The 16,550-nt window shown below is 48.9% G+C and overlaps 1 protein-coding gene across 2 annotated transcripts in view; it reads left to right on the forward strand.

The window, feature by feature from the left end:
* Positions 1-16,232, forward strand: part of TXNDC16 (thioredoxin domain containing 16) — a 38,416-nt gene extending 22,184 nt beyond the window's left edge. For both annotated transcript variants that reach the window (XM_041716367.2, XM_032748922.3), the window contains 7 exons: positions 2,204-2,372; positions 2,685-2,821; positions 7,258-7,342; positions 10,681-10,819; positions 11,350-11,510; positions 13,034-13,224; positions 14,197-16,232. In XM_041716367.2, the coding sequence (XP_041572301.2) occupies positions 2,204-2,372; positions 2,685-2,821; positions 7,258-7,342; positions 10,681-10,819; positions 11,350-11,510; positions 13,034-13,224; positions 14,197-14,483 (1,169 nt within the window). In that variant the 3' untranslated portion in view covers positions 14,484-16,232. The remainder of the gene's footprint in view (positions 1-2,203; positions 2,373-2,684; positions 2,822-7,257; positions 7,343-10,680; positions 10,820-11,349; positions 11,511-13,033; positions 13,225-14,196) is intronic.
* The last annotated feature ends 318 nt before the right edge of the window (positions 16,233-16,550 follow it).

Genomic DNA, 16,550 nt, shown 5'->3' on the forward strand with positions numbered 1-16,550 from the left:
GAGGCCGAGAATACAGGAATAAGGAGTAGGAACTCATACTGAGGTCACCTCTGCCTTCACCCCCATCTACAAAATCCTCATGGAATCCCAGAAGGGTTTGAGTTGGGAGGGTCCTTAAAGCTCCATCTCATTCCACCCCTCCATGGGCAAGGACACTTTCCACTATCCCAGGGTGCTCCAGACCCTGTCCAACCTGGCCTGGAGCCCTCCCAGGGGTTAGGGGCTCCACAACTCCTCTGCACAACGTTTGTGCAACACTCAGCTGTGCTCAGTTCTCAGGAACTTGTTTTAATATTTGGTCAGCCCTCCCCACCTTGGCATGGGCTGCTGCTTGACCCTGCCCAGTGATCTCACTGCCCCTCAGAGCACCCCTGATGTGTTGTTAGATTTTATTGTTTCTCTCTCACTGGCAATTTCCAGATAAAACTTGGTTGGGTTTTTTCTCAGGAGGGAAATCTCCGAAACTGCTCCAGATTTGTTTGAACCATTCCAAAAACGTGTTTCCCAGGCTGACTTGCTGGGCTCTGCAGAGGTTTCACCAGGACAGAATAAGAGAATTTTCTTCCCATGGACTGCAGATGCTGTTGAGTGTCCATCCCTTTCCTGCACCGCTGGTGGTACATTTGCATCCTGCTTCTCCTCATGGAATGCTGCTGTCCTTACACTTTGCCCTTCAAATTGCTTTCTGCCCCTCTAGGCTGGAGATCAAAACCAGATTGGATGTGTTTTATTCCATCAGCCAGGCCTTTAATGAAAATAGTGATGAGAATCAGACCCAGGACAGGGAGAGAAGAAAACTTGGCTGCTTTCTCTTGAGAAACCCTCATCATCTGCCCCAACCCTGGTTTCTGGAGAATTCTTTGCCATGGTCTCCTCCATATGTGTACTTGTCTCTAGGTTTTATCCCAGCTTTCCCATGCAGCTTTTGAGTCCTGTTCAAAGAAGGATTTGGGGAAGGAATGAAGATTTCTGAGCTAGAACATTCCTGCCGTGGGCATGGAGAACTGCACAGTCCTTGGTCAAGCCCCTGAGGCAGCTCAGGTGAGGCTGGAAGCCAAGGGAAGGGAAGGAGTGAAGCTGGCCAGGATTTAGGTCAGGTTAGCCATGGACCAGCAGCAGCCTGTGCTGGGCTTCACTCAGCCCTAAGATGAAAGAAAGGCTGATAAAGTCCCTGGAAGTGTTCCAGGCCAGGCTGGACTGGGCTTGAAACAACCTGGGATAGTGGAAGGTTTAAAAATAAACCTGCCCATGGCAGGGGGTGGAATGAGATGGAGCTTTAAGGTCCCTTCCAACCCAGAATTCTGTGACTCCGTGATTCTTTGCTGAAGGAAATGCTGGAGTTGCACAAATCTTGGGCTCGTAGAGAGCACTCAAGGAACCAACTTTTCATTTGTTTCACTTCTTACCAACCTCTTGAGTTTCTTGTGTTGGTGAGACCCATAAAAAGCCTTTTTGGGACATTTCCCAGGACCCACAGTTGGACTGACTGCTCTGTGATTCCCAGGTGCTCTTCCTTTCCCACTCCCTTATTTATGAGACTCCTTTCTCAAGGTCCTACAGGTGTCTGCTCATGGCTTGGGTGGGATCACAGAAAATCCTGAGTTGGAAGGGATGCACAAGGATCATCAAGCCCAACTCCTGGCTCTCAGGATGGTCCTGAGAATCCCACCCTGTGCCTGAGGGCAGTAGATGGGAGCATCTCTCTTCCATCCCCTTTAGCTGATCCATGTGCATTTGGCTTCATGCTTGAGGTAGAAAACAAATTTTTCAATATTGAACAGCTTAATAAATGCAAAAACCTTGGCTGCATACTCCTCCTCCATCATGCCAAGCTTTATCTTCCCTCTTTCCTGTAAGTGAGTGCCTGCATTATTTCTTTCTCTTGGCCTTATTCCCGAGGTATTTCCAACACCTTTCCCTACTGCCTTTTGAGCTCCTGGACAGATGTCTCAGGATTTTGTGGTGTTGCTTGGAGTTACCAGTCAGATGTGAATGTTTCTGGGAATGAGTGATCTCAAAGGGGAGATGGGCTGTATTCAAAGGGATTGTGTATTTGGGGCTGGATTTTGGTAGATTTCTGTCAGCATTAATACAAATATAGACAATCATATCCACTAAGCTAACAAAAAGCTCTCTTTTCCAACCAATTTATTGTTGTTTTTCGTTTTTCAGATAATTCATGATTATTTCTTTTCCACTCTAGGAGCCCCAGGGGTTTTGCTGTCCCGGGTGAACTGCTGGGACTGGCCTGGCCTTTGCTCCCAGGAGAATGTCACCCAGTTCCCCACCATCAGGATTTACAAGGAGGGACAGCAGTCAGTGACATATGGTGGCATGTGGGAAACCGAAGAGCTGAGCAGCTTCATCCTGCTGTGAGTGACAAATCCCCAGTGGGACATCTGCCACATCTTCTGACACCATCCCTGTCTTTTTGCTGGAATTCCTTCTCTGTTATTTTTAGTGGGGCTCCCAAGGCTCTCAGTTTGGCTCAGGCTGTTCTCTCTCAGCTCCAGCACCTCTCTGGTGATAATTATCACCTTCCCAGATGGTAATTTTTATCTCTAATGAAGTGTCACACTTGTCCCATTGTGATGGAACCTTGTTGGATTGAGGTTGCCCTGTTTTCTCTTCATCCCAAAAGCAGAAATGACAACAGCCCAAGCTGTTTCTCTGCCTTTCCACAGGAGCCAGGTTTCCTGCCCACTGAAGCTGGCCACAATGGATGAAGCAGAAGGATATTTAAGAGGGGAGTTTCCATCTGAGCTCTCATCCCACCACCACACCTCACTCCTGGGAGTTTTCAGCTCAGCCACCAGTGAAGGTTTGTTGGGATTGGTGGGTTAAGCACTCTCCAGCTTCATTCCTGGTAGGACTGGGCTGCTTCCAGCTGTTGGAAGTTCACAGCACAGCCTGCCTGGCACTGCCTTTTCCAGTTGTACAGTGAGAGGGTAGCAGGTGGTTCCAGGTGTGGGGTTTCAGACACATACCCTGGCTCAGAGGACACTCAGCTGCCAGGTGGGTTTGTTACACCCACTGTGGGAGTAGAAACTTCCCAAGCCTGTTGTTCCTGTTGTACCTCCTGCCCCTTGCCCTGAAGGGTTTGGCTCTGTCCTCTTTATGAATCCCTTCAAAGTAGTTGTAGGCTGGCATTAAATTCCCTTTAAGCCTCTGGTTTAGCCCACATCCATCAGCCTCTTCCTGGAGCCCATGTACAACATATCCCACAATCTTCTTCCTTAAAAAAGGAGGAGATCTACTCTTGGATCTTGCTGACTTCTCCTGAAGAAGCAGTAGCCCCAGTTCTTGTAACACACAATCCAAAACCTTTATTTTTTATTTTTAAACAGAACAGCAATAGGGTAAAACAGAAGTTTCCTGCATCAGGAGGAATGAATTGTGAACAGCTCAATGAAATTCACTTGTGGATTTTGGAATAGATGGACACAGAAATGCAATGTATTACCAAGGGAGAGGGGCTAAAGCCAGTCTGGAGAGAGAATTTCAGGCAAATCACAGAATCATGGAATGGTTTGGGTAGGAAGGGACCTTAAAGCCCATCCCATTCCACCCCTGCCATGGGCAGGGACACCTTCCACTATCCCAGATTGCTCCAAGCCCCATCCAACCTGGCCTTGGGCACTTCCAGGGATCCAGGGTGAGCCACAGCTTCTCTGGCAACCTGTGCCAGGGTCTCACAGTTGGGAGCTGAGATCTTCCAACCCCACAGGCTCTCAGTTGCCAGCTCCCCCTGGGAATTGCTGCCTTAAAAATAGGAGAACTTCCTGATCTTGCTTAAGATCAAGCTTTCAGACTATTTTTTTGTTTTAAAGCTCCCTTGTGCTCTAAACTTTGGTTTGATGCAAACCAAGCTACTGTCTCACTTGAGAGGGTCCAGAGAGAAGAGGTAAGAACAAGACAGGATGCCTGGAACCTACTAGAAAACACTTGGGTTGTGTTCCCTGAGCCAGCTGACAGCCAATTCTCTGCTTTCCTCTGGAAATCTAATCTGGTAAATACAGCAGGAAATCCTACTGATCCCAAAAAACCTTTCATGTAGCCCAGAGAAGCTGTGGCTATCCCTGACACCCTGGAAGTGTCCAGGGCCAAGCTGGATGGGGCTGGGATCACCCTGGGATGGTGGAAGGTGTCCCTGTCATGGCAGGGGTTTGGAACTGGATGGGCTTTGGGGGTCCCTTCCAGCCCAAACCATCCTGGGATTCTACAGAGTTGTTGTTCATTTCCTTCCATGCAGACAAGGGCCTTGGAGGTTTCCAGACAGCTTTTGTGGATCCTGTGGGCTGCCTCTTCCCTCAGGGCACATTCCATCTGCAGTGCAGGGTGGCATCCTCAGCCTGAGGTAACTCAGCCACAGGGAGATGAAATTTGGGCTGTCTTCTGCACCCACTTCCTGAGGGTGCTGGAGCTGTGATGCAGAACAGCCTGAGGGAGCAGGAACCTGGAGCCAGCTGTTCTGGCATCAAGCCTTGCTGGAGTCAGGAGAACCACACTGTTGCTATTATCAACCTGCAGATTTATCTGGTATTCCTAATTATTTTCTCATGGCAGAATTCCTGCTCTAACCCCAAGCAGCAGGGAGTGGGGTCATTGTCATTTCCAGTGAACTGAAACAGAGCAATGAGATGTCCTGCTAAAAACATCCTGGATGTTTTCCAACCCTTACCATCAGGACTATGTTAACAAGCCCTTTGTGGGGTCTGAGCTAAAAGAGGCTTGGTGGAAAAATCCTAAATAAAATTTACTAGGAAGAAGTGAATGTGTTATGAGGGCAATGAACGAGGTTTTCCTGGAAACTCTGAGAACTCTTAGGACAGAAATTTGGTTTTGATGCAGAAACTGGAAACATCTTATGAAGTAAAACTGTCCTAAACCCAGAGGGATATTTGAAAATATTGAAATATTTGAACATATCCCTGAGCTCTGGAGCCTCACAGGGCTTGGCAGCATCAGTGGAAGCCAAGTGAGGAAGGCAGGAGAGATCCTACAGGAGCTGCTGTGCTGGAGAGCATGGTCAGAAGATGCCTCCTTCCAGAGGGACTCAGATCCTGCTTCCCAAAACTTTTCAGGGATTTTAGACCCTTCCTCATCTGGCAGTTTGAGTCCTTCTTGTTCCCAAAGCAGTGAAGTTGTGCTTGTGCAGTTCAGGGCAGCTGGGATTCCAGCTCAAGGATTGTGTTGCAAAGCATGGTCAGCCCTGTCAGGGAATTAAAATCCCCTCAGGGGGGACTAATTTCCTAGGAAATATTTAAATAGATTTTTTGAATTGCTTCCTGTCTGCAGCGGAGCTGTGTGAATTTGTTGGGGGGCGGTTTGAGTACAAAGAACCTGGAGAAATATGGGCTGGTGTGTGGCTCTGGGTCTAGTACAGCCAGAAATAGGGAAAAATTTGGAAGTGTGATTGGGAGGGAGGACAAAATCAGGTTGAAGAATAAGCCTGGCATTGCTGGAGGTTGTCCTGACTTAGGAGGGAATTCCTGCAGCCAGGGCTGACCCGGGGCAGCACTTCACGACAAGCTCATATGTCAAGTGAGGATTTAAGGCTTGCTGGAGTAACTTGGGATGGGAACTTTTCTTTCAGCTGATAAAAATCAAGTAACTAAACACCAGAAGAGCTGGAAAGGAACATCCAAGAATGGTTTCTCTGTAGCAGCTGGAAAGGGACTTTGGACAATGGTCAGGACACAGGGAATGGCTTCCCACTGACAAAGGGCAGGGATGGATGGGATATTGGGAAGGAGGTGAGGGTGTGAGGCCCTGGCACAGGTGCCCAGAGCAGCTGTGGCTGCCCCTGGATTCCTGGAAGTGTCCCAGACAAAGTTGGACAGGCTTGGAGCAGCCTGGGACAGTGGAAGGTGTCCCTGCCCATGGCAGGGGTGGCACTGGATGTTCTTTAATGTCCCTTCCAACCCAGCCCATTCAGAGATTCTGTGATAATGACTGAGCCCTCAATGAACCACTCCTTAAGGAACTCCTTCCATTTAAAAAGGAAAACAGTTTAAATGAAAGTTTATGTGCCACGTGGGAAAGAGTGGAAAATACAGCTTTGAGTGTAGCTGCAAAACAGGAATCAAAGAACCAAAAAGGGACCAATTGTGAGGCAGCTCCATCTACTGAGCTCTGAGTCACTGCTCCCAGGAGCTTGGGCTGGCCAGCTGTGCTGTGACAGTGAACATCCTCAGGAACAGTCACTGGTGTGTGACAGCAATTTATGTCATGGCTGTATCTGAGATACCCCCTTAATCCTCAGGAAAAACCTGGCTTTTCCAAAGAGTGAGCTTTCTCCCTCTCCTTGGGTCAGCAGAGCTGGTTTTGTTGCTTTCAGTTGCTCAGTGCAGAGGAGGAGGGGGGTGATGGTGTTGAAATCCTCCCTGTTCTCACCCCACCTTTGGCAGCAGCTGTCTGGAGCTCTGATCTCTGCATTTCACAAGCTCCCCACCATGCCTTGCATGTTCCCACAGAGCTTTGGCTTTCCATGGATCCACTGCCTGAAAGCACAGCCAGGCTGGACAAGGCTTGGAGCGACCTGGTCTGATGGAAGGTGTCCCTACCCATGGCAGGGGGTGGAACGAGATGAGCTTAAAGTCTTTTCCAACTTAAATCATTCTGGAATTCTGTGAAATTTGAGGTTTTTTATAAGGGAATAAAGCAGCTCTGCAGTCAGCTTTGTTTTGGAGCTGTGCTCTCAGTCTCAGCTGTGACCAAGAGAGCCCAGCCTGGTCTCTCCCTGTCCTGCAACAGCCCCAGTCTGCTGGGAAGAGCTGGATAAACCAAGAGACACTTGAGGGAAAGGTTGGTTTATCTCCAGGCTCTTAGCCCTACTCCAGTAAAGCCATCATCCATCATTTCTCAAAGGTCAGTGGGATTTATAAGATTTCTGTTTAGACTTATAATTGGTCTCCTGTTTCCAAGAACGCTTAAGGACTGTAAGTCCTTAAAAACATTTCATTTTCCAGCAGTGCCTCTGTCCTGCAGATCCTGGAGGCTCAGTGCTGGTGGCTGAAGAGCAAACACTGTTCTGATAATGGGAATTTTCCCCTAATCCTTGCTCTGCCTGCTTCTCCTCCCATGACCTGCAGCCCTGAGCTGCACTAATTTCTTGGGAGCCTCTAATCCTGGTTTAGTTCCTGAAAGTCTGCTCTGGCAGGATGTTATGTGTGCAGACATCGATCAGGTTTCCAGGAAAAAACCTCAACACCTCTCTTTCTGTTGTTTATTCTTGTGTCTTTGTCTTTTTTCCAGCCAGGGAAGCTTTTGAAGAGGCAGGAAACATCCTAAGTGGCCACGTAAGGATGGGGATGTATTTTGAAGATGATGCCTTGGCTTTGTAAGTGGTTTCTCTTTTTCTTTGGGAAGAATTCATGCTGATCTGCACTTAGTGAAAGGCAGTGCCTGGAGCAAGTGTCAGTGTGCTGAGGGACAGCTACAAGTGATTTTTTCCTGCAGGGGGAGGGGTGAGGACTCATCCAAAGAGAATTGTCACCTTGGCTCTGCCCCTGGGTCTCAGCCTATCCATGGTTCACCTTCCTGCTGTTCATATTCACTTTCATTTTCAGCCCTTCAGCCCCCATGGATGTGGTTGTGTTTCTCACACAAACAAGAGCAAACCTTTCTGAAAATTAAAAAAAAAACAAAAAACAACAACAACAAAAAAAAACAGCCTGGAAAAAAATATACCATCAGTGTGTGAGGGAGGAAAAGTCCTGCCTTTCTCTTTCCATGAGGAAAAAATGATGGATAGCCACTGCAGTGCCTTCCTTTGTTCTGGTGGTTGCCCCCAGTTGCCAAGAACGGCCAGAGAAGAAGCTGCTTGTGACTACTTGGGCTAGGAGTGGAGTGGACATTGAGTCTGGGTGCTGGAAAAGGCTCTGGAAGCTGGGAAATAAATCTTGTCTTGCCCTGGAGCTGCATTCCTGGTGGAATTGCATCCCTGACTTTAAGCCAAGTGGGAATTAATGGGATCTTACCTGTGTCATTAAGACTCCAGCAAGGGACAGAATCCTTTGGGTTGGAGTGTGAGAGGTCCTTCAGTGCCTAGAAATGCAGCTGGATCCAGGGGGAATCTCCAGCTTGCTCTGGCATCTCATTTCCATCAGGAATTAGCTATCAAGGCAGAGTTTAAAATCCCAGGAGGTCCTTGGCCTGTTTTCCAGGTGTGGGTTTAAGAGCCTACAGTGCAGCAGGGAATTCTTTTCATTATTCCTCAGAGGTGTGATGCATTCCTGATGAGACATTTCTGTGGTCAGCACAGAGAATAAGAATGTAAATACTTTGGGAATACATCTCTATTAACCAAGCTGCTCCAGGCATCAGCTAAGGCTTCTCTTCCCTGAGGATTTCAGTCCAGCTGAAATAGAAGAAAAAGAAAAAAAAAAAAGCAGAGGACAGGGTGATCTCTCAAGGTACCAGCAGAAGAAGCCTTTGTTCTCTCAGAGCTGACACATGCAAGAATCCACCTCCCTGCTCCTAGAGTTTGCAGTCTGCTCCTGTTTAGCAGGAATATTTAGTGCAGTTTATATTGATAGTCCTTCTGCCAAATTTGGATTTTGGCTGTGATTTGTGGGTGAAGCTACTGTAGCTGATGGACTTCAACTGTAAGCAGAAAGTAAACACTTACAGGAATTCCTTATGCAAGAGCCAGGCACACTTCCCTTCTTCAGAAAATGAAAAGTCATTCTTGAGCTCAGTGCCCAAGGAGAAAATATTTATGGCTCCCAGGTCATGGAAAGCTGATTCCTCTTTTGTGCATCCTGTAGACCTTTTCCAGAGGAAAAAAAAAAAAAAAAAAAGGCTACAGGATACACAAAGGCTGTTGTGAGCAAAGCTGTTTGCTCAGCAGGCACCTGCTGGGCTGGTCACTAATGAAGAGGAAAAAGGCATTGAAGAAGAAATGCTTTGCATGAGGTTGTTGCTTATTACCACATCGATGTCAGAGATTCCTGCCAAGTATTTGTTTGCAGATGCTTTTGATTGAAATGCAAGACTTGTGTTACCCACTGAATGGTCCTGCTGTATAAATAGAAAGCTGTGGTGAGCAACAGCACAAGCCCTCAGCACCAGGAAGAGGAGAAGGGAGCTCAGCATAGAGTGTAGCTGGGGAATTCGGTGATTTTCTGACACCATATAGGGTATTTCCTTATAGAATCATAGAGTAGAACTCCAGAATGGTTTAGATTAGAAGAAATCTTAAAGCCCATCCAGTTCCACCCCCTGCCATGGGCAGGGACACCTTCCACTGTCCCAGGTTGCTCCAATCCCTGTCCAACTTTGTCTGGGACACTTCCAGGGATCCAGGGGCAGCTTCTCTGGAATCCTCTTCCAGTGCCTCACCCCCTCACAGATGCTTATCCAAGGCTGCTGAACAAGGTGATGCATTTTAGATACAGGGAACAAGAGTCCTCACTCCTCTGAGCCATGACCAACCCAAATAATCTCTTTAAAACCCACAGAAGTTTAATAAGTTCAAAATACCCAAGTTAAAATTTTTTGGGGTTTTGCCAGACTTAATCAACTATAAATACATCAGCTCACAGTGAGGTTTGCAGTGGTTGTGTTAGTCCCAGACAGATAAATGCTGTGATGGAAGATGGGAAAGGCCTCCATGAGAGTTGGACACCGTGGAGGTGAATTATCTGCAGTTCATCCACCCATTGTGTCATTGATGACCTAAAGAAATTCCTCCCTGGGAGGGTGGCAGGCCCTGGCACAGGTGCCCAGAGAAGCTGTGGCTGCCCCTGGATCCCTGGAAGTGCCCAAGGCCAGGTTGGACAGGGCTTGGAGCAACCTGGGACAGTAGAAAGTGTCCCTGCCATGGCAGTGGAGTGGAACTGGCTGAGCTTTAAGGTCCCTTCCAACCCAACCCATTCTGGGATTCTTTGCTGTCACAGCCTTTGAAAAATTGCCAGGAGCCTTTGAAAAAAAACAAAACAACCAGACATGACCCCAAAAATTGCAGAGGCAGCTGATTTCCCCTGTCACACCCTTCCTCTGGGCATTGCCATCTGGAGGCTCCAGGGCTGAAGTTCCTCTAAATTCCAAAAAATTGCTGTCCTGGCTTGGTGTCCCCCCTGCCCTTTCTTTGCTCAGACTTCTCCGATTTTTGCTTTTCCCACTTTCTCAGCTTTTCTGTGAGTACCTGGAACCCTCTTGCCAGAAAGGCATTGTGGAACAAAGGATCATCTGACTACTCCACCAACAGTGGGTGGGTGCAGCCTGTGTGTGTTGCTCCAGTGTGGGGCTTGGACTTCATCAGCATTTTTGGGTTTCTTCACTAAAGATAAAAATTGGATTTCCTGGAGGTTGTTTTGTGTGGGTTGTGTCCCTTGGATGGAATCTGAGACCTCTGTTTGCCTTGGCTGGGGAGGCAGAGTGAAGCCCTGGGTGGGTTTTTCCATCACCCAACTGTCAATGTGAAAATGAAGGGGAAGTAAGAATAAAATCCCAGAATCCCAGAATGGTTTGGGTTGGAAGGGACCTTAAAGCTCATCCCATTCCACCCCCTGCCATGGGCAGGGACACCTTCCACTATCCCAGGCTGCTCCAAGCTCTGTCCAGCCTGGCCTTGGAGACTTCCAGGGATGGGACATGTCTCCAGGAGGATGCCAGCTCTGTGTGCAGCACATTTGGGGTGTGTCCAAGCCCCCTGTGCTCATCCCTCTTTTTCAGATCCCGAAAATACTCCGTGTCCCCCCCTGCCCTCCTCCTGACCCGCAGCGGTGGCCGGAGCGTGGAAGGCATCGCTCTGTCCAAACACAGCGTGCAGGACATGTTGCACATCATCAGATATGAACTGCTGGACATTTTTGTGAGTAAAAATAAAATCAAAATGTCCTTTTTCCATTGCAGTCATTTGCAGAGCCCTGATTATAGCATGGAGTTCTGGGGAATGGCCATGTCCGCTTGTTATTTTTATCATGCCGAGTTTGTTTTGAAATTTTATGACTTGGAGCAGGGAGTCTGGACAAAAATCTACCCTTTGCTGTGTGGTCTTGAAGCAGGAGACCCTGGAGTTGAGGGACTGGCCTCAGAGTCACTCACCTGCTAGTTGTCACAGTTATTATTTGGTCTATTCCCTATTCCAAGGGCTTTTTCCCTGTGCCTTTTGGAGCCTCTGACTGCTCTGCTCACAGCTGCTCCCACAGACTTGGTGCACTTGTGTTGGTCAAAGACATCTTCAAGTGCACCAAAATCCCAGTCCTCTTCCTGCTTTCCAATTCCACACAGACACTGCAGCCTTGCTTAGCCCCTACACCTTCATATAAGAGCAGAAATTGGAATTTTCTCCTGTTTGCTCCTCCCCATAACCCCCAATTTCTTGTTTGTGACATCCTGCAGCCAGAAATCACCGTGCCAAATCTGCCCCAGTACTTGCAGCTCGGAAAGCCCTTCCTCATCCTGTTCAGTGCTGGTGACATCAGTCAGGTGGAAAGCGGGGAGATGCTGAAGCTGGCAAAAAGAAGACCCCAGCAGGCATTTGTGGCTTGCTGGTTGAACCTGTGAGTGTTTGAAAATCTCTTCTTTCCATTAACTCGCTCTGAGCCTTGCAAAAAAAAAAACCCTGAGGCTGCAATTACTGAGAACAGGAGCTGGTGATGTGAATGTTGGGTCTGAAGTCATCAGGAGCTGGGAGGTCAAACCATTGAGCAATGGTTCACTCAGCATTCTGGGCAACTGCAAAAATGGCCTGACAAAGTAAAATTAGTAAATATTTAATTGATTGCAGAAATCGTTTTCAATAGAGGAAAATGTTCTCCAGTGCTTGTTGTAGCTTGACCCTGGGTCTGGTGTTATTTGCATTTTTATTGGGATGGAATGAAGTGCATATGGGAAAAAAAAGGAAATTTGCCCTCCTGGAATGTCTTATGGTGATTTTCCACCAGCAATTAGAGGGAATGACTGGTCATTGACTGGGGAAAGAAAGTTTTCATAAGAAGGTTCAACCAGAAGCCCCATAAATTAAAAATATTCAAGCAACAAAATTAATTTAAGACCTAAAAAATAGACAATTGTAGGAACGGGGATTTTTTTTTTTTCATCCTCCTCTTAGTTGCATTTTGAATTTTTGGCCTTTGTTTGTTTTGCCCAAGCCCAGAGAAACTTTGGTGGCTTAATCATAACGAGCTTTGAAGTCTGGGAAGCACCGTCCAGCGTGGGCAGGAGTTTAGCTGAGGGGGAAAGTGCACATGTGCTCAGAGAGAAGGGGACTGGGCTGCCAGTAATGCACCAGAAACAAGAGCCCTGGAACTTCCCCACCTACACATCTGCCTTTGCTCTGCCTTCCTGAGACACAAAAAGCCTTCCTGTGCCAGAGCAAAATGGCACTGCCACAAAACAGAACAATATGGGTGGGAGGGACCTTAAAGGTCATTTCATTCCAACCCCTGACATGCCCAGGGACACCTTCCACTCTCCAAGAGATCCCATCTAAGCTGGTCTTGGACACATCCAGGCATCCAGGGGCAGCCACAGCTGCTCTCAGCACCTCTGGGACTCCCTGTCCCTCCGTCTCAGTGTCCTGTTTCCACTCCTGAGGAATTTGCCTTTCCATCCCTATGGAACTGCAGTGGAAGGAGCTGGCAGGGTCTGACCCTGAGGGCTGCAGGACCTGTCCCACTCTTCTCCCACCTTTTCTTAGAATCTTAAGGTGGAAAACATCTCCCACCTTCCTACAGACTTTGTCCTGCTCGAGGATTTCTTCACACGTGTTGTCTGCTCTCTCTCCATTGGATCCTAACAGGTTCCTTAAGCACCAGGCTCATTTACAGTGCTTAGAATCAGAGAATCATGGATTGGTTTGAGTTGGAAGGGATCTGAAAGCCCATCCCTGGGCAGGGACACCTTCCACACTCCCAGGTTGCTCCAAGTGCAGTCCAGCCTGGCTTTGAACACTTCCAGGGATGATGCTTCTGCAATCCCCCCAAACTGTGCTTTGCTGGATATGACCCAAGGGCTTTGGTGGTTTATTTTTTTGGCTCTCAGTCTGCTGTGCTGCCAAACCTGAATCTCCTCTTCCCAACAGGGAGAAGACTCCAGTGGGATATGGGATCCTGAGGACTTACTTTTCCACCACTCCTCCCTTGCCCGTTCTCCTCTGGGTGAACTTCCATGCCGGGGGTCAGGTGTTCAAGTTCCCCTCAGAGCAGTCCATCACTGAGATGAACATCTTGTCGTGGTTGGAGAAGCTCCAAGCAGGACTGGAGATTCCCAGCAGTAAGTGGACACAGGTTTATAACATTCCCAAGCACACACTGTGAGCTCCAGTGTGTTTATGAGAAGATACTATGTACAATAAATTGTCTGCCCTGGAATTTAACGATGGAAAAACCAGCTCTGCTTGTTAGAGCTGCAGAAGTACAAATAGTCCAGCCAAGAGAGAATGCCCACACTCACAAGTTTGCTTTGGGACTGTTTAATGCTCAGAGCCAAACGGGGATAGTTTGGAACCTTGGAATCTTTTCCCTGTGATAATCCCCAAATCTGGCTGTGTCTTCCCATACCCAACCACAGCTTGCTCATAAAAACCCTCCCAGCTCCCAGCTGACAGTGTAAGAAGTAGCTGCTCTTCAGGCACCTTCCTGCATTTTTTTTTTGGATGGGGAAGGATGAGGAAGCTGCTGTTTAACTGGGGTCTTTAGGACATCAAGGGTTGGCTTGTGCTGTGAAGCTTTTCACTGCATCCCTCCTGTCTTGATCAGCCTGATGAGGCTTTGGAGGAAGCCAGCGTGGGTCTGTCTTCCTCAAGAGCTAGAGAAGGACTTGGGACAAGAGCATGGAATGAAAGGATACAGGGAATGGCTTCCCACTGCCAGAGGGCAGGGATGGATGGGATATTGGGAAGGAATTCCTGGCTGGGAGGGTGGGGAGGCCCTGGCACAGGTGCCCAGAGCAGCTGTGGCTGCCCCTGGATCCCTGAAAGTGTCCAAGGCCAGGCTGGATGGGGCTTGGAGCAGCCTGGGATAGTGGAAGATGCCCCTGGCCATGGCAGGGGTTGGAATGACATGATCTTTAAGGTCCCTTCCCACCCATATTGTTCTGTCGTTCTACGATCTTTCAGAAAATATTTTTAATTTTGTATTCATTAGAATGGGAGGGAAAAAAGCCATAATTCCTCAGAAAGGGAAACATCCATAGAAATGGGGCATAACTCTTCACCTACTAACTGGGGCTGTATTTGCTGCTCAGGTACCTTGTCTGAAGAAGACTGGAAGCCACCACTCCCTGCTTATGACTTCCTCCAGATGATGGAGCCATCCGTGCCTGAGCTGTCCCCCCACCCTGGGGACACCCCAGCGCAGCACCCGCCCAAGAGCCCCGGAGGGGACCCTGCCGGAGGGGACCCTGCCAGCCGGGAGGAGCCATCCCAGCAGAGCACGGCGGAGGAAGTCGGTTCCCCTGGGAGGGGCCTGCGGGGGACGGCCCCGAGGCTGGCAGCGAGGGACAAGCAGGGCAAGAGGCACAGCGAGCTCTGAGAGCTGGGCTGGGGAAAGGTGTGGGACTGCCCTGCAAAGCCTGGCACTTCCCCAGCCTGTTCTCCGAGGAGAGAAGAGGTTTCAGCTGTCAAGGAATGGTGAAAGGAAAGGCCACTCCCTGCTGCTGAGTGCTGGGGGCTTCTGATGCCAGGGACGTGTCTGTACATCCCATTTGTTGTTCCCTGGCTGCTGCTGGGAGCTCATCAACCAACAAGTTACACTGGAAAAGACAATTCAGCCCTGCTCTGTAGATTCCCCAAATCTCAGAGTCACTTCAGTAGCCCCTGAGCAGGAAGGGGTGAGTGATTCCAAGATAAAAAGCCCATTTCTCTCCTCCCTGGTTGCAGGAGAAGCTCTACTGATGTGTGACAGAAAATCCTGCAATTCCATCTGCATTGGAACCATGTGGAGCCAGCATCCCACCACTCCAGGGCTGCTCCAACCAGCCCCCAGTTGTGTTTACACCTGACTTGTGACCCAAATTCGTGAGCGTGTTCATCCTCACAGGGGGAGAAGAGGAGGATCTGGTCAAAACAGATTTATTCCAGAGGCCAGAGCTCAGGTCACACAACAGTCCTGAATAGCTGGGACAAAACTCTGCCAGCAAATCCCAAGGGTGGGCAGGTTGGGAGATGGCTTTCCTCACTGCTGGCATTTTCTTGGTCACAAGCCCAGGGGGCTATTTGCAGCCTCAATTTGTCTTTGCTCTCGGTGACTGGAATGAGGCTGGTGCCTCCTGAGCTGGGAATGGTGCAGGGAACAAGGTCTGGGGAAAGCTGAGTGCTGTGGAAGAGGAGAGGGTGATGAAGGGCAAGGCTGGACCCTTCCAAGGTGGGATGGAGCTGCTTCACACTCAAGTGGGGAGCTGCAAAAGCTGGGGAAGTGGATTTCCAGCCTCTGCACATCTCCTGGGGACAAGAAATGGCAGGAGGTTGAAAGCAGATGGCCTTTGAAGTCCGTTCCAACCCAAACCATTCTAGGATTCCATGACCATCCCTTCAATGAAATTTCCCTTCCACAGCACTGCTGAGATGTGCTGGGAAAGTCAGATCCTCTTCCAGTCCTTAGAGCTCTGAAATTCCTGGGAAGATGAAAAAATCCTGGTAAGGGACTGCTGAGAGCATTGCAAACTCAGTATTTCTCAACCTGCAAGCAGCACACATGGCTGTGAGTCTTTTGAAATACCCAGAAATAGATTATTAGTCCTGAGCTGTCCTGGAAGCCCTTAATTGAGAGAGACCATTTTTGGACTGAGTGACAGGCTTTGAGCCAAAATGTATGTATTCAAAGGAATAAAGTGCAGCCTGCTGATCAAAGGCATTATTCCCAAGGGAAGGGTGTGAGCAGATCCTTCGTGTGTTCCCATCATTCCTCTGCTCCATAAGGTCCTCACGCTGCTGAATTCCATAAACTGAACATTGCTCATTTCCCATCCTGTCCCTGGTCATCAGCATCGACTCCCAGAATGGGTTGGCTTGAAAGGGACCTCAAATCCCATCTCATCCCACCTCTGCCATGGGCAGGGACACCTTCCACTATCCCAGGCTGCTCCAAACTCCATCCAGCCTGGCCTTGGACACTTCCAGGGATTCAAGGACAGCCACACTTTCTCTGGGCACCCTTTGCCAGGGCCTCCCCACCCTCCCAGCCAGGAATTTCTTCCGATTATCCCATCTCACCCTGCCCTCTGACAGTTTGAAATGCAATAATTGGGTTTTTCATTGCATCTCAAATAAACTTCATCTCCAGGAGGTTCCTCTGCATCTGTTTTGGGTGGTGGGAGCAGGGGGCCTGGGGCAGGTGCCCCTCAGCAGCAGGATCCTTTCCTTCCCCAGGGTTTTTGGAAGACCAGGAGCATTCCCATGTCCCTGCTGTTATCCACGTGTCCCTTTCCAGGCACAGCCCTTCTCCGGTGCAGGGCTGGGGCAGGAGTTTGTCAGTAGGGGTCAGTGCCACATCTCCGTTCTGACTTTGCAACTTGGGGACTCTTTGGGACTGTTTAATGCTCACAGCCAAACGTGGGTAGTTTGGAACCGACATCTTTTCCCTGTGATAATCCCCAAATCT

Source organism: Taeniopygia guttata, chromosome 5 (genome assembly GCF_048771995.1).
Source record: "Taeniopygia guttata chromosome 5, bTaeGut7.mat, whole genome shotgun sequence".
Classification (NCBI taxonomy): domain Eukaryota; kingdom Metazoa; phylum Chordata; class Aves; order Passeriformes; family Estrildidae; genus Taeniopygia; species Taeniopygia guttata.